Raw genomic sequence first — 19,331 nt, 5'->3', positions numbered from 1 at the left:
GGTCCAGCTTGATGCTGTATTTCCAATTCACACAGCCCTGGCCCCGCTCTCGAGCTGCTCACTAATATTAGGTCTGCTCCAGGTAAACTGAACTATCCCCAACTGAGAGAAAAATATTACCCAGGGTCACACGTCTTATTTTAAGGATCAGAAAGAAGTATGTAGAAACTGTTTTACCAAGCTTCATGAAAATGACATGAGCTAAATTTGCACTGATGTGCTGATGCTTCAGCTTGAAGCCGAAAAGCTTAAAATCATCAGACTTGAATTTATGATGAGAAGCGGGCTGTGTCTCTAAAACCAAACAACACTTTTAAAATGAGTAACATTTAATCTGAACACAAGCTAATATTTTTATGTCAATTTTACCTCCTCGAGTTCAGCCACCTTCTCCTGCAGGTCCATTCTGGCTGTGTACTCTTCCTCCCATCTACAAACACAATCAGAGCAGACGTCTCACACAGAGTGAAGCACAGAAACTCTTTGAAGCAGACAAACGGGTTTAAAAAAGGTGAGTGCATTCATACTCCACAAACCATCAGCTGTTTAGTTCAAGCCACACTTCCTCCAGACTGATGTTGAGGTTTTAACTCCATCTACTGTCCTTCAGTCAGAAGACTGATCCACCTTAGCTGATGATGAGCAGCTCTACTCGAGCTCCTCGCCTGATCTCTAACACTGAACTCAGACACCCTTTGGAGAAAACTCATTTCCACTAAACGTCTTCATGATCTTCATGAGTAGTGCTGAGCACTCAGTCGACAGCTCACTCTTACACTGGGCTCCTTGGTGGCGTTCGCCTGCCCCTGATCGCAGTCGCTCACCTCCTGACTCAACTTACTCCATCTCCACCACCTTCAACTGCAGCTGATGATTTCTTTGGGAAATACAGTTTGATTTAGAGGTTTAAAATGGAAACCCACTCTTTGAGCCGTATTCGTCTGTCTGTGATTAACATTATCTGATAATATTCAGAGTTTTTAATCACACATCACTGAAAACGATGATACACTTGTGCGTGTGTGTGCGTGTGTGTGTTTGTTAGCTGACACAATAATTAGTCTGTCGTCAGGTTACCGTGGAGATTTTTTCAGGTGGAATGAAACAGGCGATGGTGAGTTTTGGCTTCTTTATCTTCGTGTCTGCAGCTTTAAGGCAAAAACCTCCATGATCACCTGACACAGACCCACACTGTGCAGCATCATGGCCCCTCCCAGCTCCACCACTGTCATTACTCAGCATGTGTTACATAAGGAGAAACCAAGAAGTGTGCATTTGGAGCATGAAGGCATGAAGAGCACGCTGCAGTCACTACAAACAGAGAGCAGGACAACCGGCTCATATCTGGTTCCTGTGTTGTGGTGCGATGCCTCCTCTGCCTGATGCAAATACAACCTCAGGATGATGTTAAAAGAAAAGTGGTTTGTTTTACTCTCATTAGCACCACCATGTAATGAAGTCAGAATCCCATTATATTCAATAATATTCAGCCCTCTGATGAGCCATCTCTCCTGATACGACACTAAAGCTTCATGTAAAGTATTGATCAGATGTCTTTGCACTCATTCCCCACATATGTAAAGTAACATGAGAGCAGAGGAAGCTTGTGGCTCGATGTCATGGCTGGTTAAAAGCAAAAAGACCCCAAACTAACTGTGACTTGAAACCGTTCTGGATGTGGACTGATCAGTGGATTAGATATAACTGATATATGATAGCAGGACATATGGTCCATTCTGGTTTAGCTCATGAAAGTTTAAACTGGGGTAAAATCTCTGCAGTCACATGTTCACATGCATGTGAATCACAGGACTTCCTGAACAGTTAATCAAGAGATTAATCAGTAACTTTTTGAATTCAGGAAAAAAAAGTAAAACTGCAATAAACTACTAGTAAACACTAAATGTGCTGCTTAAAGAAGTAGGGGGAAGACACCATCAGTGCAACACACTGTCAGTTATTATTCTGTACTGTTAGGAAGCTTAAACCATTGATCTGCTTTGGTGCAAATGACAATGACAACAGGTGCACTGGAGAGGTAAGAACAAGCCCCGGCCTGAATTTTAACTATGAAGCAGCTGGTGTGTTTCAACAGCAACGACACGAGTCAGTGTGACAGAGATGCTCAGATATGAGATCCAGAGAGAGCGAGCTGCTGTCCTCGCAGCTCTCGTCTGTTTGCCAGTCTTAACACGTGGCTCTGCAGTGAGGCTGCTGGTGGTCGCTGTGCTTGACTGATTAATGACACAGCAGCTGGTTTACCTGTGGTGACGTCCGAACTGCTGGATGATGCAGAAGCTTCGCGAACCGTTCACTGCGTGTTGAGCTTTTTAAGAATGAGCCCAGGCCGCTGCGCTGCACTCATGAGACGTGACGTCAAAGAATTTGAAAAGCCCTCTGCAGTAACGACGCAGCGCCGCTCGTTTGATCAAACCACCTTAAACCGCCTTGTTCTCAGAGCGAGCCAATATCCACTGAAAGGCTCAGAACCATTTAAGACCGATTTCCTTTAAGTGAGACTGTGATCTTTATCTCCAAAGAGGTTTTAGCTGCCGGCCTTCATCAGAGCTGGGCAATACTGTGAATGTGAATTTCACCATCCTCACACTGACGTTACATCTGCAGAGGTTGTTGTCCTTAGAGGGAGCATCGGTGACACACGGGCAGAAAACACCTCAGTAAACAGCAAACTGCAGCTCTGTTTGTCGTTTATTTATACATGCAGCAGCCAAAAAGTAAAATCACCATGCCTGCAGCATCACACAGCTCTAATCACAAAGCAAAGCTGCTAAATATTAAGCAAGGTGAACAGCAGCTTGAGCAGAATCAAGCTCGCCAAACAACATGATTTTAAAACTTTTCTAAATTCAAAGAGACAAAGAGAAAAATGAGAAGTTACACAAAACTTGTGACAAAAAATTCACAAAAACATCATTGTCAGAAGTGACAAACATTGGATTTATTCTGACCACTTTAAACATGCCGACATCTAAAAACGATGCTAAACTGACCTACAGCCCGTGGAAAAGCAAACTGCTCGACCTACAATCTCCTGACCTCTTTTTACCATCTCATCATCACACAGTGGATCTCCTTATAAAGTGTGACAACACCTACAACAGGTCCACAAAACCTAAAAAGCCACCTACTACACATTTAAATGAGCAACTTTTCCTTAAAAAAAAAAAAAGAAAAAAAAAAAGGGATGTTTGCACCTCCCATACAGTTATAAACTCACCAGCACCCTCTTTATTTCAGCTCTAATCAGCCAATGCATTTGGGCATGCAGACATTATCAAGACAACCCACTGAAGTTCAAAGCAAAAAGCAGAATAAGGAAGAAAGGTGATTTAAGTGACTTGGAACGTGGCATCGCTGTCGGTGCCAGTTGGTCTGAGTATTATAGAAACTGCTGACCCACTGGGACTTTCCCACTATGGTTTATAAACCTTTGAGGAATATTTCAAGCACCTTGTTGAATCTATGCCATGAAAACGAAGGCAAAACGGGGTCCAACCCTATACTAGGAAAGGTATACCTAATAAAGTGACCAGTGAGTGCAACTTATAACAGTTAAAGAATTATAAACAGTGACACACGCTCTTCCTTAAATCTTTCCCCCATAAAGATGCATGTGATGACCTTCCTCTACCTTTAATGATGAGTTCTGACACATCAACAAAGACGTGATTTGACCTCCATGAGAACAGTATCTGCACAATGATGGCTGCACAGGCAGAGATCACTCTGAAAAGGTTTGAATGCACATCCAGTCATTTTGTTCTATAAGCAGGCTGAAATATGACAAACTGCTCAGGCCAGAAAACTGCTTTAAGTGTTAACACTAACAGGCTTTCAAGGAGTAAAGAGTGAAGACATGTCGCTCCACTATCAGGAAACCTGCGTCTGTATACAAGGTGATGCTATCTCACTCTCCTCCAACACACAAAAAAGTATGAGTCACTGAAAGGATGAGAGCACTGACATTTGCTGCTCTCTGTTACAAACAGAGTGAGCGATTAATGCCAGAGGAGATAACAACAGTGTCAGTGTGTATTTATGTGTAATATGTGGCTGAAATTCTGCAGATGTTTGATCTGGGCTAACCAGTGAAAGCACATCAGCTCACATAATCTCAGTAATGCTGTTTGGGAGAAAAACCTCCCAGCCCGGTGTCAAAAAAACTGCCCGCATATGCAGCCTCTATAATGTCACCAGTGCTTCTGGATCGCACGTTTTAAAGACTCAAGACTGCCATTTCGGTTGCCACCATGTTGGATTTCTTTTGTTGGAGCCAGAGATTGGGACACAATGGTGGAGTGCTAAAGCATGATTAGCCAGCTCCATTCATAAACTGCACAGCTGCATTCATAGACTTCCTGTTTGAACTTCACGCTTGCAGTCAGCCTCAAGTGGACAGTAGAGGAAGTGCAGTTATTGGCACTTGCACACAGTCAGCTTTATTGTTTCAAGCCTTAGAGTTTACTCAACATCTGATTGGATAACTTCCCAGATACGGGGAGTAGAAATAATGCTGTTTCTTAAATGGCACACTCAGCCATCCATATGTGTCTACATACTTTTAACTTCTATCAATCATTATTAATGTCTGTAAAAAGCAGAACGTCGGAGAAAGAAACCCGAGCGTTTTGCAGCTCTGTAGTTTGGAGACGAGCTAATGATGACGACGAAGACGTTAATGTCAGCGCCTCTCTGACGCTGCAGAAGCTCGCCTAGGACACACTGGGTGGGGAGGTGGGGAGTGCAGAGAGGGATGAGGAGTCAGCGAGGACAGAGAGACTCAGAGAGGAAGACCGGGCAGAGTGAGAGCATTTAGAAATGGAGAAATGTAATAAGATGCCAGATGCTGAGAGGGAAGCAGGGGGTAAAAAGATAAAATGGAGAGAAGGCAGAGAGGGAGGTGTCAGATGGGGTGACATCACTGCTGGCGGTCACAGGCTGGTGCTGCTGCATTGCAGGTAGCAAAACAAGACCCGGGAGGAGGAGGAGGAGGAGGAGGAGGAGGAGGAGGAGGAGGGGGATTAAAAAAAAAAGAAAAAAGGATCAAACGGGAGGAAAGAAAGAACGGAGGGGATGACTCATGAGAGAGAAAAACAACAGCTCATGTTTAACTTGTCCCCAGACAGCGTGTCCCTGCAGACACACATGAAGCTGAACGTGTCACATGAAAGGAAAACTGAAGACCTTTATCCTCACTGGAAAGAAAATCAGTCGGCTCAGGAACAATATTGTTATCCATTTGTAATTTTGCAGCCTGCTTTGAGTGAATTTTAGTGTTTCTATGCTCAGCCCATGTAACTGTGACACAGTTTTGCTAGCAAGGAAATAAATAAATGAAAGACTTTAGTGTTTGTCCATCAGAGCTGTATTCATTCAGGCTGTATTGATTCAGAGCTCTCCATGCTCCACAATTTCAAAACCCCTCGTTAGCTCCCTGCACACAAATAAAAGTCCTGATTTGAAGAACTACAAAGTCCTGGTTAGGAGGATGGAAGGGTTTGGGATTTTGTTTCGCTTTATTTACTTTTGCTTTTTCCGAGTTGGCTAGGCTCAAGTACCAAAAACTACTCCGTAAGATTTAAGCACTAGAACTACTTGATTAAGTCAGTTAGGCTTGGGCACCAAAACCTACCAGGTTAGGTTATGTCTTTGAAAATGACTTTTTTAGCTCTGAACACCAAAATCTACTCGCTAAATGTAAACACCTAACCGTGGTTTGGGTTAAATTATTCCCCTTTGCAACGTTAACTCTGCACACTGAAAAATGTCGCTTACCCACTGCACTAAAATGTCTTTGGAAGCATCTCAGGAGTAGCAGTCCCACATTAATACTACTCAAACCAAGCACGTCGTGTTTAATATGTCTATAAACCATTAATGTCAGATTGTTGTTGATGAACCAGCTGCTTTCTAACACGTCATGTTAGTTTTTAAAAAAAAATTATTGACAAGTCAACTGAGTTTCACATTCATTTACTTCATTAAACGTTTGAGCTCTGACCTAACCTTTTCCTTTTTTGCACAGAGTAGCGAATGCTTAAGGAAACTGCAGTAATCATCTATCCTGTCATGACAGAATGACAGAAAACATGTTAAAATGTCCTAAAATGTTTAAATCATTTCTATCTGCACGTCACTCTCAAAGGTCTTAAAAAGACAAGAATTTAATGTAATTTAGTGCAGCACTAAAACTGAAAAGCTCAGCAGTATCTGAACATCACAGGTCAGGGAGTAAGTCACTGCTGTTCCTGAAATCGATGTGACTGAAGGTCTGTCATGCCGAGGCCTCCTGCCTCAGCAGGCTGATGCACAAAGCAGTGAGGTCAGTGCTTTTTCAGCATAAAGCAGCGGTGCAAAATGGTGTTTCAATGCCTTTAAGAGGGGAACAGGTCAGCAGTGAAACAGGTTTTTTCTGCGAGCTGTACAACAAATCTACTGCCTAAAAGAAACCGTAACTGCAGAAGATGAGTAAAAACCCGGGTAGGATTGTGTAATTATGTGAAGCACCCTGCTCTGCACCAACTACATATTTCCCCAGGCTAATGAAAAATAAGATGTCATAAAATTACATGTAAATTGTGATAAAGCTCAAAAAAGTCCTAGTAGTCATGCATATATTCCTCAAAATACAGCAGTGACTGACGGCCAGAGTTTAACTGATTAATCCAGAGAAATAAACAGCTGACAAATGAAGGCAAATCACTTTCAGATTATATGACTCAAACAGTGTTTCTGCTGAGTTTTACAGCACTTTTAAAAAGTGACCGACCAAAAACATCGTGTAAAGCAGTCCTGCTCACTGATCAGCAGCATCGCCCTCGCTGACCCCGTACGGCAGCGCCCATCCTCGCAGGGTGACTTATGACTGCACTTAAATGTAATAACTATCAGGTTTCATGTTTTTCTGAACAATCAATCACTAAAACCTTCAGTGCTGATATACAGAGAGGAACAGGAGCCAGCTTGGTGATGGGGTCAATCTTCTTACTCAGCTGTGCACTTTCACTATCCTGTAAGATATCAGTGGTGCTTTTATCTGTATTTGGAAACCAATATTTAGCTTTGGTTTAGTAGTAGAAATGTAATCAGTTTACATCGATGATAAGTTTCTTTTCCTCCTAACAAAAGACCGGAATGATGTATTATTTACTTTGAATTAAAGATGAGCAGCACTGGTGTTTTCTTGGTATCAGAGGGCAGGTGCTGCTGCTGCGGCCTGTCATCAATATTTTGTGGTTTCAGGTCGATATGATTCTGAGAAAAGGAGTCAGATGGCCCTGAAACATTCAGAGTGATGCTTTCATCTTTTACTACAGCCTTCTCTCCTGTTTTTACCATCAGCTAAACAGACAAAAACTATCAGGAATTTCTCATCTTTCAATAAACCGTATGTTATCTTATACTTTGTTGTGTCTCTGTTTTAATATGGAAATCTCACATCAAGTGACATATAGACTTGAATATCTCATCATCTACAGTAGACCATATCAGCAAAAGAATTTGGAAATCTCTGTGCACAATGGGCAAGGCTAAAAATGTGGACTGGACGCTGGATCTTTGGGTCATTGAGTGGCACTGCATTAAAAGCAGACATTAATTCTGTGATGGAAATCACAGCATAGGCTCAGGTACACTCCCAGAAATCATTACCTGTGAGCACAGTTCACTGTGTCATCCACAAATCCAGGTTAAATCTCTGTCATGTAAAGAGGAAGACAAATCCAGAAACACTGCTGCCTTCTTTGGGTCAAAGCTCATTTAAGAAGGACTGAGGTAAAGTGGAAAAATCCAAATGTGGAATTCTATTTGAAAAGCATGGATGCTGTGTCTGCAAACTAAAGAGGAGAGGGACCATCCAGCTTGTTATCAGCACTCAGAAAGTCTGCATCTCTGATGGTATGGGGGTGCATTAGTGCCGATAAGGCACTGGCAGCTTGCCCCTTTGGAAAGGCACCATCGATGCTGAAAGGTATATACAGGTTTTAGAGCAACATGTACTCCTATTCAGACAATGTTTTTTTGTTTCCCAGGGAAGGTCTTGCATATTTCAGGAAGACAATACTAAATCTGCATCGAATACAACAGCATGGCTCTGCAGTAAAAGAGTCCAAGGCTGAACGACCTTCACCAATGAAAACATTTGGAGCATCATAAAATGGAAAATAGGATAAAGACGACCCAGGACTGTTGAGCAGCTAGAATCCTGTGACAAGAACCGCACAACATTCCTCTCCAACCCGTCCAGCAGCTGTTTACAGACAGCAGAGGGGCAAACACAACCCTCTATACGTTTTTGAGACATTGTGCTGACATCAAATTCAAAATTATCTAATATTTTTCTTAATATGCTAAATTTTCTCAGTTTAAACCTTTGATATTTTTCTCCAATCATGTGTGTTTTTGACATCTGCAAATCACTGTTTTTATTTACATTTTACACGGTGTCACTTTTTAGGAACTGTGGTTGTAAAAACTGAGTTACCTTTTACTGATTGCTGGATATCAGTGAGTGCATCTGTCAGTGAAGAAAGACACATATGAACCACAGCAACATGAAAAAGAAAGAAGTTGATTTAAATCACATCTGAAAACATACTTTTATAAACTAGTTCTTCATTCATATTGTGTCTTCTGGGCTTTTTGTTGTTTTATTAAATGTCTGATGTTATTGCAATGTTTGATGTTTTTTATTTGTTAAGGAAAAATGTGTATTTTGGATTTTTCATTCATATTTTCTTGTTATTTTAACTTTGTCTCAGCTTCACTGTAGCTCTCGAGTGCAGATCTGCTGAAACCGAAACTTACACCACAACACTGACATGGAGCCAAAGGTTTGAGGTTTTGAAACAAACTGCAACTTCCATTATTACACTGCTATTTCTGGGAATATCACTTTTGATGGTTTGACAAAGTACTTTGTAAACTCAGCTTTAAAGGTGCTGCATAAATGACTTCTATTACCTTAATCATTGCTTCTTTTGTGTGACCAAATTGTGTTATTATTTTAGATAAATCTGTGACTGCAATTGGAAATTTAAAGCAAATCTTTATTTTTCTTTAATTTTATTAAGATTAAAAAAATACATTTAAAAAACGAGCTATTGTTTTATAACACACAACACTTTTACTTTTTATTATTATGTGAATTGTAGCTACTATTTCAACAGAACCACCACGGCCCAGGTCTATTAGACAAGTTTAATGGAGGAGTTGATTGGTAGATGCTGGCCCAACTGGACTGTTTGGAGCCTGAAAATATGCTCAGTGACGCAGAAGAAAGCTCTGAATGCCTAAGCAGCCGAATCCTCTCTCCAAGACAAAAATCAGACCCATGATGTCATAAACCACCTGTAATCAGCCACCTGTGCACCACACACACACACACACACACACACACACCCACACACACACACACACCATGGTGAAAACTCCACATCACAGGTAAAGCATCTTATCACCCAGCGCCCCTTACCTCCTCTTATATTCATCCCTTTCTCTCTTCACTTTGGCCAGCACGTTGTACAGAGCCCTGATCTCCGGCGTGATGGTGTCGATCTGGACTCCAACACCGTCCGGGTGCGTCCAGGAGACCCCGGGCCCCGTGACGCACGACTCCCTCCCGGTGCCAAAGCGGCGGGTGTGGTTGAAAGACCAGATCGTCCCGGGGAGGAAGCGAGGTGGCGGAGGAGGGGGAGGTGGGGGAGCGTTGGTGTTTGTCCCGGTGTGAGCGGAGTACTTCTCGTTGATATTGGTGATGGTTTTGGTTGGGTCCATGGGACTCAGAGCCGGGCTGATGGAGAAGCCGGAGGTGGTGAGGTTGGAGTTGGAATCCGTGCTCAGGTATTTGTTGTCAAACAGAGGAGGGGGGTTCAAAGTGGGGGAGAGGAGGCCTCCGGGCAGGTATGCAGAATTGTTGGCGTTGAGGAGCGGGATGAAACCCGGCCTTGCAGGGATAGGCCCGATGAATCCGGTCTGGACTCCCATGTCTTTAGTGAGGGGCTTCTGGTGTCCATCGCCCCCGCTGTTGCCCTCCAAAGCCTGCTGCAGCTGCTTCTCCAGCACCTTGTTCCTGCGCTCCAGCTCGTGCACTTTGGCCAGAAAGCAGCGGAAGCGCAGGTTCAGGGTCTTCAGCACGCTGATGTTGGAGCCCAGGTCGTTGCGCAGAGCCGTGGCCGCCGGGGGGACGCGGTGCAAGGGGCTGCTCAGGTGCAGGTAGGCGAGGCCCGACGGTGGCAAAGCGCCCAGGTCCAGCCCGGACAGCCCATCAAGCCCGAACCTGCCGTGGTCCCCCAGGAAGTAGCCCGGGTCTGGGATGGCGTAATCGGTTTGGCTCGGCATTTGGGGATGTTGTTGCTGCGGGGCCAGGAAACCGCTCTCCTCCAGGACCGGATTCATACTAGAGTAGGAAAATCTGAAGTGCTCAAAATCCGGCATGAACCCAGACTTTTATAGATTCACACGGAGAGGTAATTTAATATAAATATTTATGATCCCAAAGTGGAACTTGGCCCAGCAGCCTCTTCTCGATTACACCCGATGATCCTCTGTATGCGGAGGAGCTGTGCGCTGAAAGTCAGAGCATGCGTTTTAAAATGATGCTTTAAGGGCCCAAAATGGCAGCAAAATAATCAAATCCAAAACGAGCACTGCAGTAAAGCTGTGCGCGCACACTGGAGCATAAAATACAGATACACCACTGCACCCTGCAGCAGAATTACAGTAAACTTTTAGGCAGGACTGATTTCTAAAGCGAGATCAGAGCCGCGATGCGCACTAGCAAAAACATGTTTTTTTTCCCTCTTTAATTCAAACATTGGAGGAAAAAAAATCCCCCATCACACTAAATAAATATTACTTTGCCTTTATGAACATTTATGCAACGTACCTACAGTCCGAGGTGTAAACGCCGACTCTGGCTCCAGGTAATCAGGTGAAGTCAGTGAATCAGCGGTGCGACACAGACCAGGAATAAACAAGCGAATGACTGCGGCTGCAGATTACCGTACTCATTCTGAAAGCAGGGCACCAAGACGTTTCAACTACAGTAATAACCGGACTAAAGGAGCATATTCTTGAAAAGGTGAAATGGAAGCATAAATGCCAACAACCGAAGTTTAGAACTCAATTAGCCAAATCCCTTAAAATCGTTTAACAAGCACAAATCTCCCGAGAACGAGCTAGCGCCAATCTGTGCACTTGTTTACAGAGATGACACTTATGGAAACTAGACAGTTCCTAAGACTCCAGATGCATTAAAGACCTTTCAGCGGTCAAAACCCCACACCACCATTGTATTTTAACAGCTATGTAGCATGGTCTTTAGATTTAATAAAAAAAAAAAAAAGTCACATTAGAGCCAACCCACTTGGTTTCAGTTGTCTTTGGCTGCAACTTGACTCACTACACATTTAATGTCAGGCGTTTCATAGTCACAAGAGCGAATTTTACAGACTAGATGTCATTTGTATGACAAGGCCAATCAGGTGTAGCATTAGACCTGTCCATTCTAAATTGTATATCAGAACATGCAGCTTTAACCTGCTAGGACCTGGCGTCCACATGTGGACATCACATTTCGGGTTGTCTAGACCAAAATACTAAATTTTGTTCTACAAGGGCCTGATATCCACTTACGAGGACATACTGCCACTGTTCTATTGAAATTTAAAGTGAATATCCTCGTATGGGGGAAATCTCATTTCTCAGGAAAAAACAAAACAAAAACACCAAAACCAAACAACTTTGTGTTTACATTCATGAGGTCCCAAATAGCAAAGAGAAATTAAAAGTGCATGCCATGAAAGAGTTTGGGTCTTAAAAGGTTAAATGACTTATCGTACCAGGATTAATGCTGAAAGCTCTTACACTAAATGTAAACATGATCTGAAATGAGGCTACAGATACGTACGATGTTCAAGTTTGCATGAGCAGCAAAGTTTCTCCCAGCTTTGTTTTTTCCTTTCGGAAGGAAACGACACATTTGTCATAAAGTCTGTATTTTATTTTCAAATGCAAAGGAGCCACAAGATTAGTAACAATACTGCAATGAATCTGTACAAACGTCACTTCTGACAGAACAGGGGACAAGCCCATTTTAAGCAGGACAATACATTCTCTCCCCATTGATCAGGTAATTCAGTTTGTCCTTTCTGCAGATGCTGTGACATCCAGGTGAAGGAATGATGAATCAGGATTTCACTCCTTAGAGAACATGTGCACGAGCAGGTCACACACACGGTTGCTGTAGCCAAACTCATTATCATACCTGCAGGTACAAAATGAGAGCAGAAGGTTCAACAGTGGAAATGTGAATGAGGATGGGAATGCTGCAGGCTTTAGTGCATAATAGCTAAACTGTTTAAATCAGTGAAGTTCGTCGTCTTGGGGCACTAGGTGTGAACTCAATGACCAGGAATACCAGTCTTTACTCATTTTATACTACATGAAATTAAACAGATTTCCATCTGCATTACCTGAAGAGCATGAATAAGAGTTTGTTGAGAGCACCAATTCATTTAAGTGCAGCAAACAAGCTTTGGTCAACTGAGTCTAATAAATGCAGTTTCATACTAGAGACAAGTTCAATGAGTCATACCATGAAACCAGCTTGACAAAGTTGTCGTTGAGTGCAATGCCAGCTCCAGCGTCAAAGATGGATGAGTGAGGGTCACTGTTGAAGTCTGTGGACACAACCTGAAGAGAGAGTGCAAGTGTAGCTGTTCTGTTAGTGTGCTAGAGAACTGGCACATCTGTAGAGCTAGTTAGAGAAATGCTGCCACCTAGTGACTCCTGTGTGGCCACACAAGTGAAACCGTCTCATTCCTCCCTTTTAAGAGTATAATGTAGCCTGGTGTTTCAAATGTGGGCGTTTTGTACCTGGTCCTCTGTGTATCCCAGAATTCCCTTCATGGGTCCTTCAGCAGCAGCTTTGATAGTTTTCTTTATGTCTTCATACTTTGCCTGAGATGAGAAATTATAATCCTCAGATTAGACAAATGTAAAGTCTAGATAGGGGAACATTAATCAGCTTTATGTCAATTATGAGATGCTTACAGGCTTCTCCAGTCGGACAGTGAGGTCAACGACGGACACGTTGGGGGTGGGCACACGGAAAGCCATGCCTGTCAGTTTACTGTAACAAACATTCAGAGCTCAGGGCATTTTGCTGATTATTTTAGTCATTACACCGTCCTGATCTTTCTCCTGAAGACACATGTGCCATTTTAAAATGGAAAATTACCCGTTCAGCTCAGGGATGACCTTGCTGACAGCCTTGGCGGCTCCAGTGGAGGCAGGGATGATGTTCTGGGAGGCACCGCGGCCATCTCTCCACATTTTACCAGAGGGCCCGTCAACCGTCTTCTGTGTGGCAGTGACAGCGTGGACTGTGCTCTGAAAGAGCAGGTAAAGGTTCAGAGGCAGAGTCAGATTGTCCCAACAATGTGAGCTAGTCTGAGCTGCTGTCGCACAAGTAAAACAAAGACAATTTCTTAAGAGGCAAGTAGCTTTGTTAATGTTGTAAAGGGACCGCATTTACTTGATGCAACAAACGCTTTGTGACAAGAGAACTACTGAAAGCAGGACCCTGATAGAACCACCCAGTATCCAAGCTTACTGATCATGTGATGTTTGTGAAGGTCAGGTCCATCAGTCTCCAGCATCAGTGACTAAAATTTGGTGAGTCTGCCACAAAGAATGACCCTCTGCAGATGGTCAAACTGAGTACTAGCAACATGCAACTAAATGAAGTTGTTGCTGAATGCATGGTACAGTTTGTTGGTTGACTGCTCTTAAAGTTCCTAAAATCTTTTTGTTATAAGAGATTCACTCAAAAGAAGCAGTATCAGTTCTTTACCATGAGACCTTCCACGATGCCAAAGTTGTCGTTTATAACCTTGGCGAGGGGAGCCAGGCAGTTGGTGGTGCAGGAAGCATTGCTATGGAGAAAGCACATGTCAACTTAATGTATGAGAGCTTAAGTGCAGAGATGCTACACCAATATCAAAACAAAATTTAAAGAGCCATCTAGACATCTGCATCCAGCTGTTATAGACAAATTGTATCTGCAGGTATTATCAGTACCAACACTCACCTGACAACCGTCAATGACTTGTCGTACTTTTCGTGGTTGACACCCATGACAAACATGGGTGCATCAGCACTGGGAGCTGAGATCACCACCCTCTTAGCTCCACCCTTCAGATGAGCCTAACCAATCAAAATAGATATTAAAACTCTACAATCATTGATGCTTCAGGAAGTTCTAAGATTACGCAGACCAGATTCCAAAAAGATCACATCAATTTAGAGATACAGGTCAGAATGATTAAATCCAACTGTTCCTTCAACCAAGTTCGTCACTATTGTGACTTTAACATGTGAAACAATTCAGTCATCTTCAGGGTGAAACTGCACTCTAGTCAGGCGAGAAAGCACAACAGCAGCCAACTTACAGAAGCCTTCTCAATGGTGGTAAAGACACCAGTGGACTCTACAACATAGTCCACACCAGCGTCGCCCCACTTGATGTTGGCGGGGTCCCTCCTGTGCAGTTCAGAGAAGTTAGTTATTCAATCTGAGGCAAACTTGCTGGATAAAGTGCACGTGTGCCAGTTACGTACTCTTGGAAGACCATGATGTGCATGTTACCGATGACCAGCTTGCCACCCTCAGACTTCACCTCTCCGTGCTTCCAAGTGCCGTGAGTGGAGTCGTACTTGAACATGTAGGCCTGCATTAAGAGGTGACCGAGTTGGTGGTTTAAAAATGCAACAAAACCTGCCGTTTCTTAAGAGAAGTCAACATGAGGTTTCTAAAACTTCCTCGTGTCCTTGACAACGACAGTCTTTGCTTACGAAATGTTTCATTTAAGGACTTTGCTTTTCCTACATTACTAAATAGAATTAAACAGGCTTGTTAAGGACCATTGATTTATAGAGCAGAAGAAACCCGTCCTCACCATGTATTCCAGGTCAATGAAGGGATCATTGATGGCTACAACCTCAACCTTGCCACCTGCAACAGCAGCACGGGTCACCAAACGGCCAATGCGTCCAAATCTGAAATGCAGGTCAGACTAGAGAATCAGTACAGATAGGAAAGTGAGCAAGAATTACTAGGTTGTTGTGAGACAGTAAAAAAGGATGAAATATTTGGTTGAATTCAAACTGAAGACCCTTGTAAAGTCTACATAGTAGAATTAAAATCTCAGGTTCCAGGCCCTTCATTTGAGCTTAAGTTTTTAAGTTGCAACTCGGTCCACTTTATACATTTACTGTCTGACCAGAAAGTTGAATTAGAGTCACACGGCCTGGCTATGCAAGGCCTGCCAACCTTGACTGAAGATAACAATGGCTGGCACCAGCAGCTGATAGCCTGTTTAGGCCTAATATGGCCACCGTCAGTGAGGCAGATTGAAGCGTGAGGAACTAAGCATGGAGGGTAGAAAGTTCAGAGCAAGTTGTAATAACAGAAGTAAAGAGGGCCATCAAGTAAAGTAAGAGTTTCCTAGACAAATCAAGATATGCTATACAGAACACATGCGCAAACCCAGAAAGACAGCTGTAGAACTTCTGTTGGGCCAAAGTAAAACTAAAGTTTTTAAATGACCTAAATGTGTTGGTCTCTAAAACTTTCACATTTTGTGACAAATTAAGTTGAGTTAGTGCTTCAGAATTCTCAGTGTCTGGAGGTGTTTGAGTACAACAGTTGCTTTTGGGCTACCTAAACAGATTAGTCCATTCTTGTGAATTGCTGCCGCCAAGTAGATTTGGATACAGAAAAATCTTAATGCTGTTTAAGATGGCGAAAGGCACAACTTCCCTCCTAACCATATCAAGTTTCTCAGTTCCGAATATAAGCTTAACTTAAATGAGATTTCATATGTGGATGAGCCAAAAGCTGACTTTGCCTTGTGACTGTAAGATCGAACCAGTGTTTAGTTTACAGCTAAGGTACAGTTGCCACATAGTTTGAAATTTGTTTGCAATCATGGCCTTTCAATAGAACTGCATTTAGGCTTCATTGTATTTCAGCTTTTATCAAAGCAAACAAGGCTGCTCAAGTCAAGATTTCTAAAGATGTAGTGAAATAGGTTTCTTCATCATGTAAACTGATCTGGAAGCAACATGCAACTCTCCTGAAGAAGTTGCTAAGAGGCTGCAGAAGTGATAAGTTTCCATTATGGACCAGCGTACCAACTACTGAGTCAAAGGAAAGCCGACAGTAAATTCAGGGTTGGGACAACCACTAGCTTTGGCTTAAGATCAAGCTGAAGACCGTGAGTTGTGGCATGCAGTATTGAGCACCAGAGTTTTGTTATGCAACACTGCATGCCTTCAGTTCACACGAGTCACATTACATAGTTTGTACAATGTTTGCAACTGTATCCTGTGACAAATATACAGCCTGCACACAAAAGGGACTCTGCTTTGATACATCAGGAAGCAGAGATGTCTTTGAAACTGCCAGAGACAACTTTAATGGAGTAAAAGGAAATCTGGACAATAGCAAAACAGGAAGGCAAGTTGTAAGGGGAGCAATTTGAAAATTCATATCTGTAGGAACCTGCTCATATCAGACAAAGTCCATGTTCATCATCTGGTGACCTCTTAAAGCCAATCACCTCATGAAATTTAGAGTTCTGAATATAAAGTTTACTTTTGCCAAAAATAAACCAATCACAAGTAACAGTTTGACATTTAACTGATATTAGAAGTCACTAACATTTTACTGTTCTTTGTGCCAATAGGTTTAACTTCAGGTGGGACGACAGCGTGCTGCCATGGAGGTTGCTTGCACAGTCTAGTTTGTGGCAAAGTCAGTAGTGTACATATCCTTAAAGTTATTAAGGGGTCAAGAACAAACACTACCATAAATGAGACTGAAATGGGTGCCTAGTATGGTTTGATGTACCATTGGGGGGACACTTATGACAATTTGGCAATTTCAGCAGCTTTAAACACAAGAGCAGCTTCACTACTGTCTCATTAGTAACTCATTTTAATTGTCAGGTGCAGAAACCCTCAAGTTATCCTCTCAAACTTGTTGTCAGGCGCTGCCAGTATTGACAAAGTTTTGACAGGAGGGGAAGAGCCGCAGGCATGCAGATTCCATTGGTTTTGGAAAGCTGCTGAGCAGCCAGAAGGCCAAAATGGACTGGAGCCCATCTTCTGTTTCTGAGCATCATTGTTTGTGAGGTATGTGTCCAAAATTCAGGGAGCCAAATCTCCCTGCGGCTCTGCAGCAGCTGCTTCACAAGAGGAAGAGAAAATGTTTCAGCTGTGATCTCTGAGTCTGAGCAGTGTCCACACAGAGTCGGCGATCTCTGATCTCCAGTGGAAAGGTTAAGGAGTTAAAATTAGATGAGGGGAGAATGAAGAGGAATGCGACAGCTGAAGAGAGCAGCGATACTGACAGAAGGGTGTTGTTGAAGAGCGGACGCCAACTGTGACACCACCAGACTATAAATAACCAGAGAATAGACAGGTCCAGACCGCAGTCCTGTCCTGCTTTTAGAGTTCAGACGATGCTCAGGCAGCACTCCAGTTGTCCTCTGAGAGGCAGCTAAATATTTAGACACCTTTAAGTGGCTGGCATTTCTAGATTTCAAGCCTTGTTTAATTTATGTTCATTTACCAAGTTGCCCTTTTACCATCTTGACAAGAAACTGCCATTTCAGCTTTCAAACACTGGCAGTCAACTTGTATTTTGGCCTCCATAAGGCATTTGTTTAGCACATTTCCAACAAGGTGTTTCAAAGTTTAAACTGCTTTTGCCACTTGATTAAATCTTTACTCCATGAGCCAATAAGTAAAACCACAAGAGGACAATATGTCACTATAGGAAAACCAATTCAAAGACCCTACAATTCAATTAAAGTCCATTGATCTAAATTTTAGAAACGTACTTTCAACCTTGGACAAACACTTACGTCAATACAGCATTCAGACAACAGGAGATGAAGTTATAATACCTGGATACAATCAAGCATCCAAAGAAAGTCAGGAATCTTATCTGGGTTATACTGAAATGCCTGCTTAAGTATCTGAGCTTTATTAAAAGATACAAATAAAATGCATGACTTAGTTGCACCTATCCAAGTTTTACTAGCATCAAAACAAACACCTCTTTGCAACACATGGGGTACTGATTACTGTTAATTAAGGCATGTGTTCTCCAATGAGTGGGAAACCTCTGCCAGGACAACTGCACAATGACAGGTGTAGAAACTTACCCATTGATTCCAATCTTCACCATTGTGCCTGATGTGGTCTACACCTCACTGACAGGGAGGAAACAGTTTAGCCTTTAATTCACTTATACAAGAAGAAAAGAAAGCAGATGCACATACAAGGATTAAAAGATTAACGTTTCAAAAAACCTCAACTTTACAGGAAGCAGAAACCAAGTAATAAAAACGCTACTTTCTGTGTTTCTTTCACCTGTTACTCTGAGCAGCAGGTAAAACTGTCAAAGCTCAACCACTAAACAAAGGCAACAAATGCAAACATGTGGAAAGCCAAACCTTTACCTGAGACAACACTGTGATACAGTTCTCCTCCGGAGAAGAAGCGAGAGCGGGAAAGAAGTTACGATTCGATGCCATTTATATGCGCTGTCCTCCCGGGCCACGCCCCCTTCCTCAGCGGCCCAACTTTAAAGGTCACGTGAAGCTGCGAACGAGTTTAATTAGAGCATCGTTTTTTGTGCGGTCTTTAATCAGTCTGAGAGACAAAACAAAAGACTCACCTGACGTTCAGTAATATCGCTTTGAGTGTCTCATTCCGCTTAACTTGACAGAATTGAATTCACGAACAACTGTTTTCTTTAAAATACACAAATAAATGAGTCTTCCGCCCAGGGAAATAGATCCCGAGCACGAGGAAAACAGTGAGGTTGCTATGCAACAGAACCACAGTGCAAATGTGTAATTTGTAATGGCATAATTAGAATTAAACGCCACTCTTCAGAATAGTTCCTGGAAGGGGCTCCACAGGAACACTTTGGAAAACACAATAGCAAAACCATGTTGACGGCAACTGGGAATTTTAGGAAGGAAATACCCCCCCACTGCCGGCCAGTCCAGGCTCTGATTCTGCTGCTCATGTGATGTTCTGGTTTCCACCACTACGTGAAGCATATCACACACAGGAGGACAACTTTCATAGTCAGTCTAGTACTAATCCCGCTGAAGCTTAGTTTTATGTGTTCAAATGAAGAAATATTACAGGCTGCAGATAAATGAAACTTACAGGGAAATAATCACAATTATTTTTTGAATTCCCACAACAAATCTCAGAATACAGGCT

At 42.7% G+C, this 19,331-nt stretch overlaps 2 protein-coding genes across 5 annotated transcripts in view; both read right to left on the bottom strand.

The window, feature by feature from the left end:
- The window catches only part of iffo1a (intermediate filament family orphan 1a), a 17,115-nt gene extending 6,067 nt beyond the window's left edge, over window positions 1-11,048 (bottom strand). For 2 of the 3 annotated variants that reach the window (XM_031729064.2, XM_031729071.2), the window contains exons 1-3: window positions 10,907-11,048; window positions 9,494-10,587; window positions 370-430 (exon numbers count right to left, since the gene is read on the bottom strand). In XM_031729064.2, the coding sequence (XP_031584924.2) occupies window positions 370-430; window positions 9,494-10,455 (1,023 nt within the window). In that variant the 5' untranslated portion in view covers window positions 10,456-10,587; window positions 10,907-11,048. The remainder of the gene's footprint in view (window positions 1-369; window positions 431-9,493; window positions 10,588-10,906) is intronic. The other variant, XM_039605097.1, reaches the window with a different exon arrangement.
- A 952-nt stretch (window positions 11,049-12,000) lies between these two features.
- LOC116312055 (glyceraldehyde-3-phosphate dehydrogenase-like) lies at window positions 12,001-18,692 on the bottom strand. 2 transcript variants are annotated; one of them, XM_031729398.2, is made up of 12 exons: window positions 18,554-18,692; window positions 18,257-18,304; window positions 14,981-15,080; window positions 14,643-14,752; window positions 14,475-14,565; window positions 14,114-14,229; window positions 13,877-13,958; window positions 13,262-13,413; window positions 13,075-13,153; window positions 12,898-12,981; window positions 12,617-12,714; window positions 12,001-12,286 (listed from the first exon to the last, which is right to left on the bottom strand). In XM_031729398.2, exons 2-12 carry the CDS (start codon window positions 18,277-18,279, stop codon window positions 12,217-12,219), a joined length of 1,005 nt encoding a protein of 334 aa, XP_031585258.1. In that variant the 5' UTR covers window positions 18,280-18,304; window positions 18,554-18,692; the 3' UTR covers window positions 12,001-12,216. The 2 variants fall into 2 exon arrangements, with proteins under 2 accessions (XP_031585258.1, XP_039462126.1); XM_039606192.1 differs by lacking the exon at window positions 18,554-18,692 and having other exon boundaries at window positions 18,257-18,321.
- Window positions 18,693-19,331: the final 639 nt, after the last annotated feature.

Source organism: Oreochromis aureus, linkage group 22 (assembly GCF_013358895.1).
Source record: "Oreochromis aureus strain Israel breed Guangdong linkage group 22, ZZ_aureus, whole genome shotgun sequence".
Classification (NCBI taxonomy): Eukaryota; Metazoa; Chordata; class Actinopteri; order Cichliformes; family Cichlidae; genus Oreochromis; species Oreochromis aureus.
The sequence above is the reverse complement of the archived record's forward strand: the minus strand, read 5'-3'. Positions and strand labels throughout refer to the sequence as shown.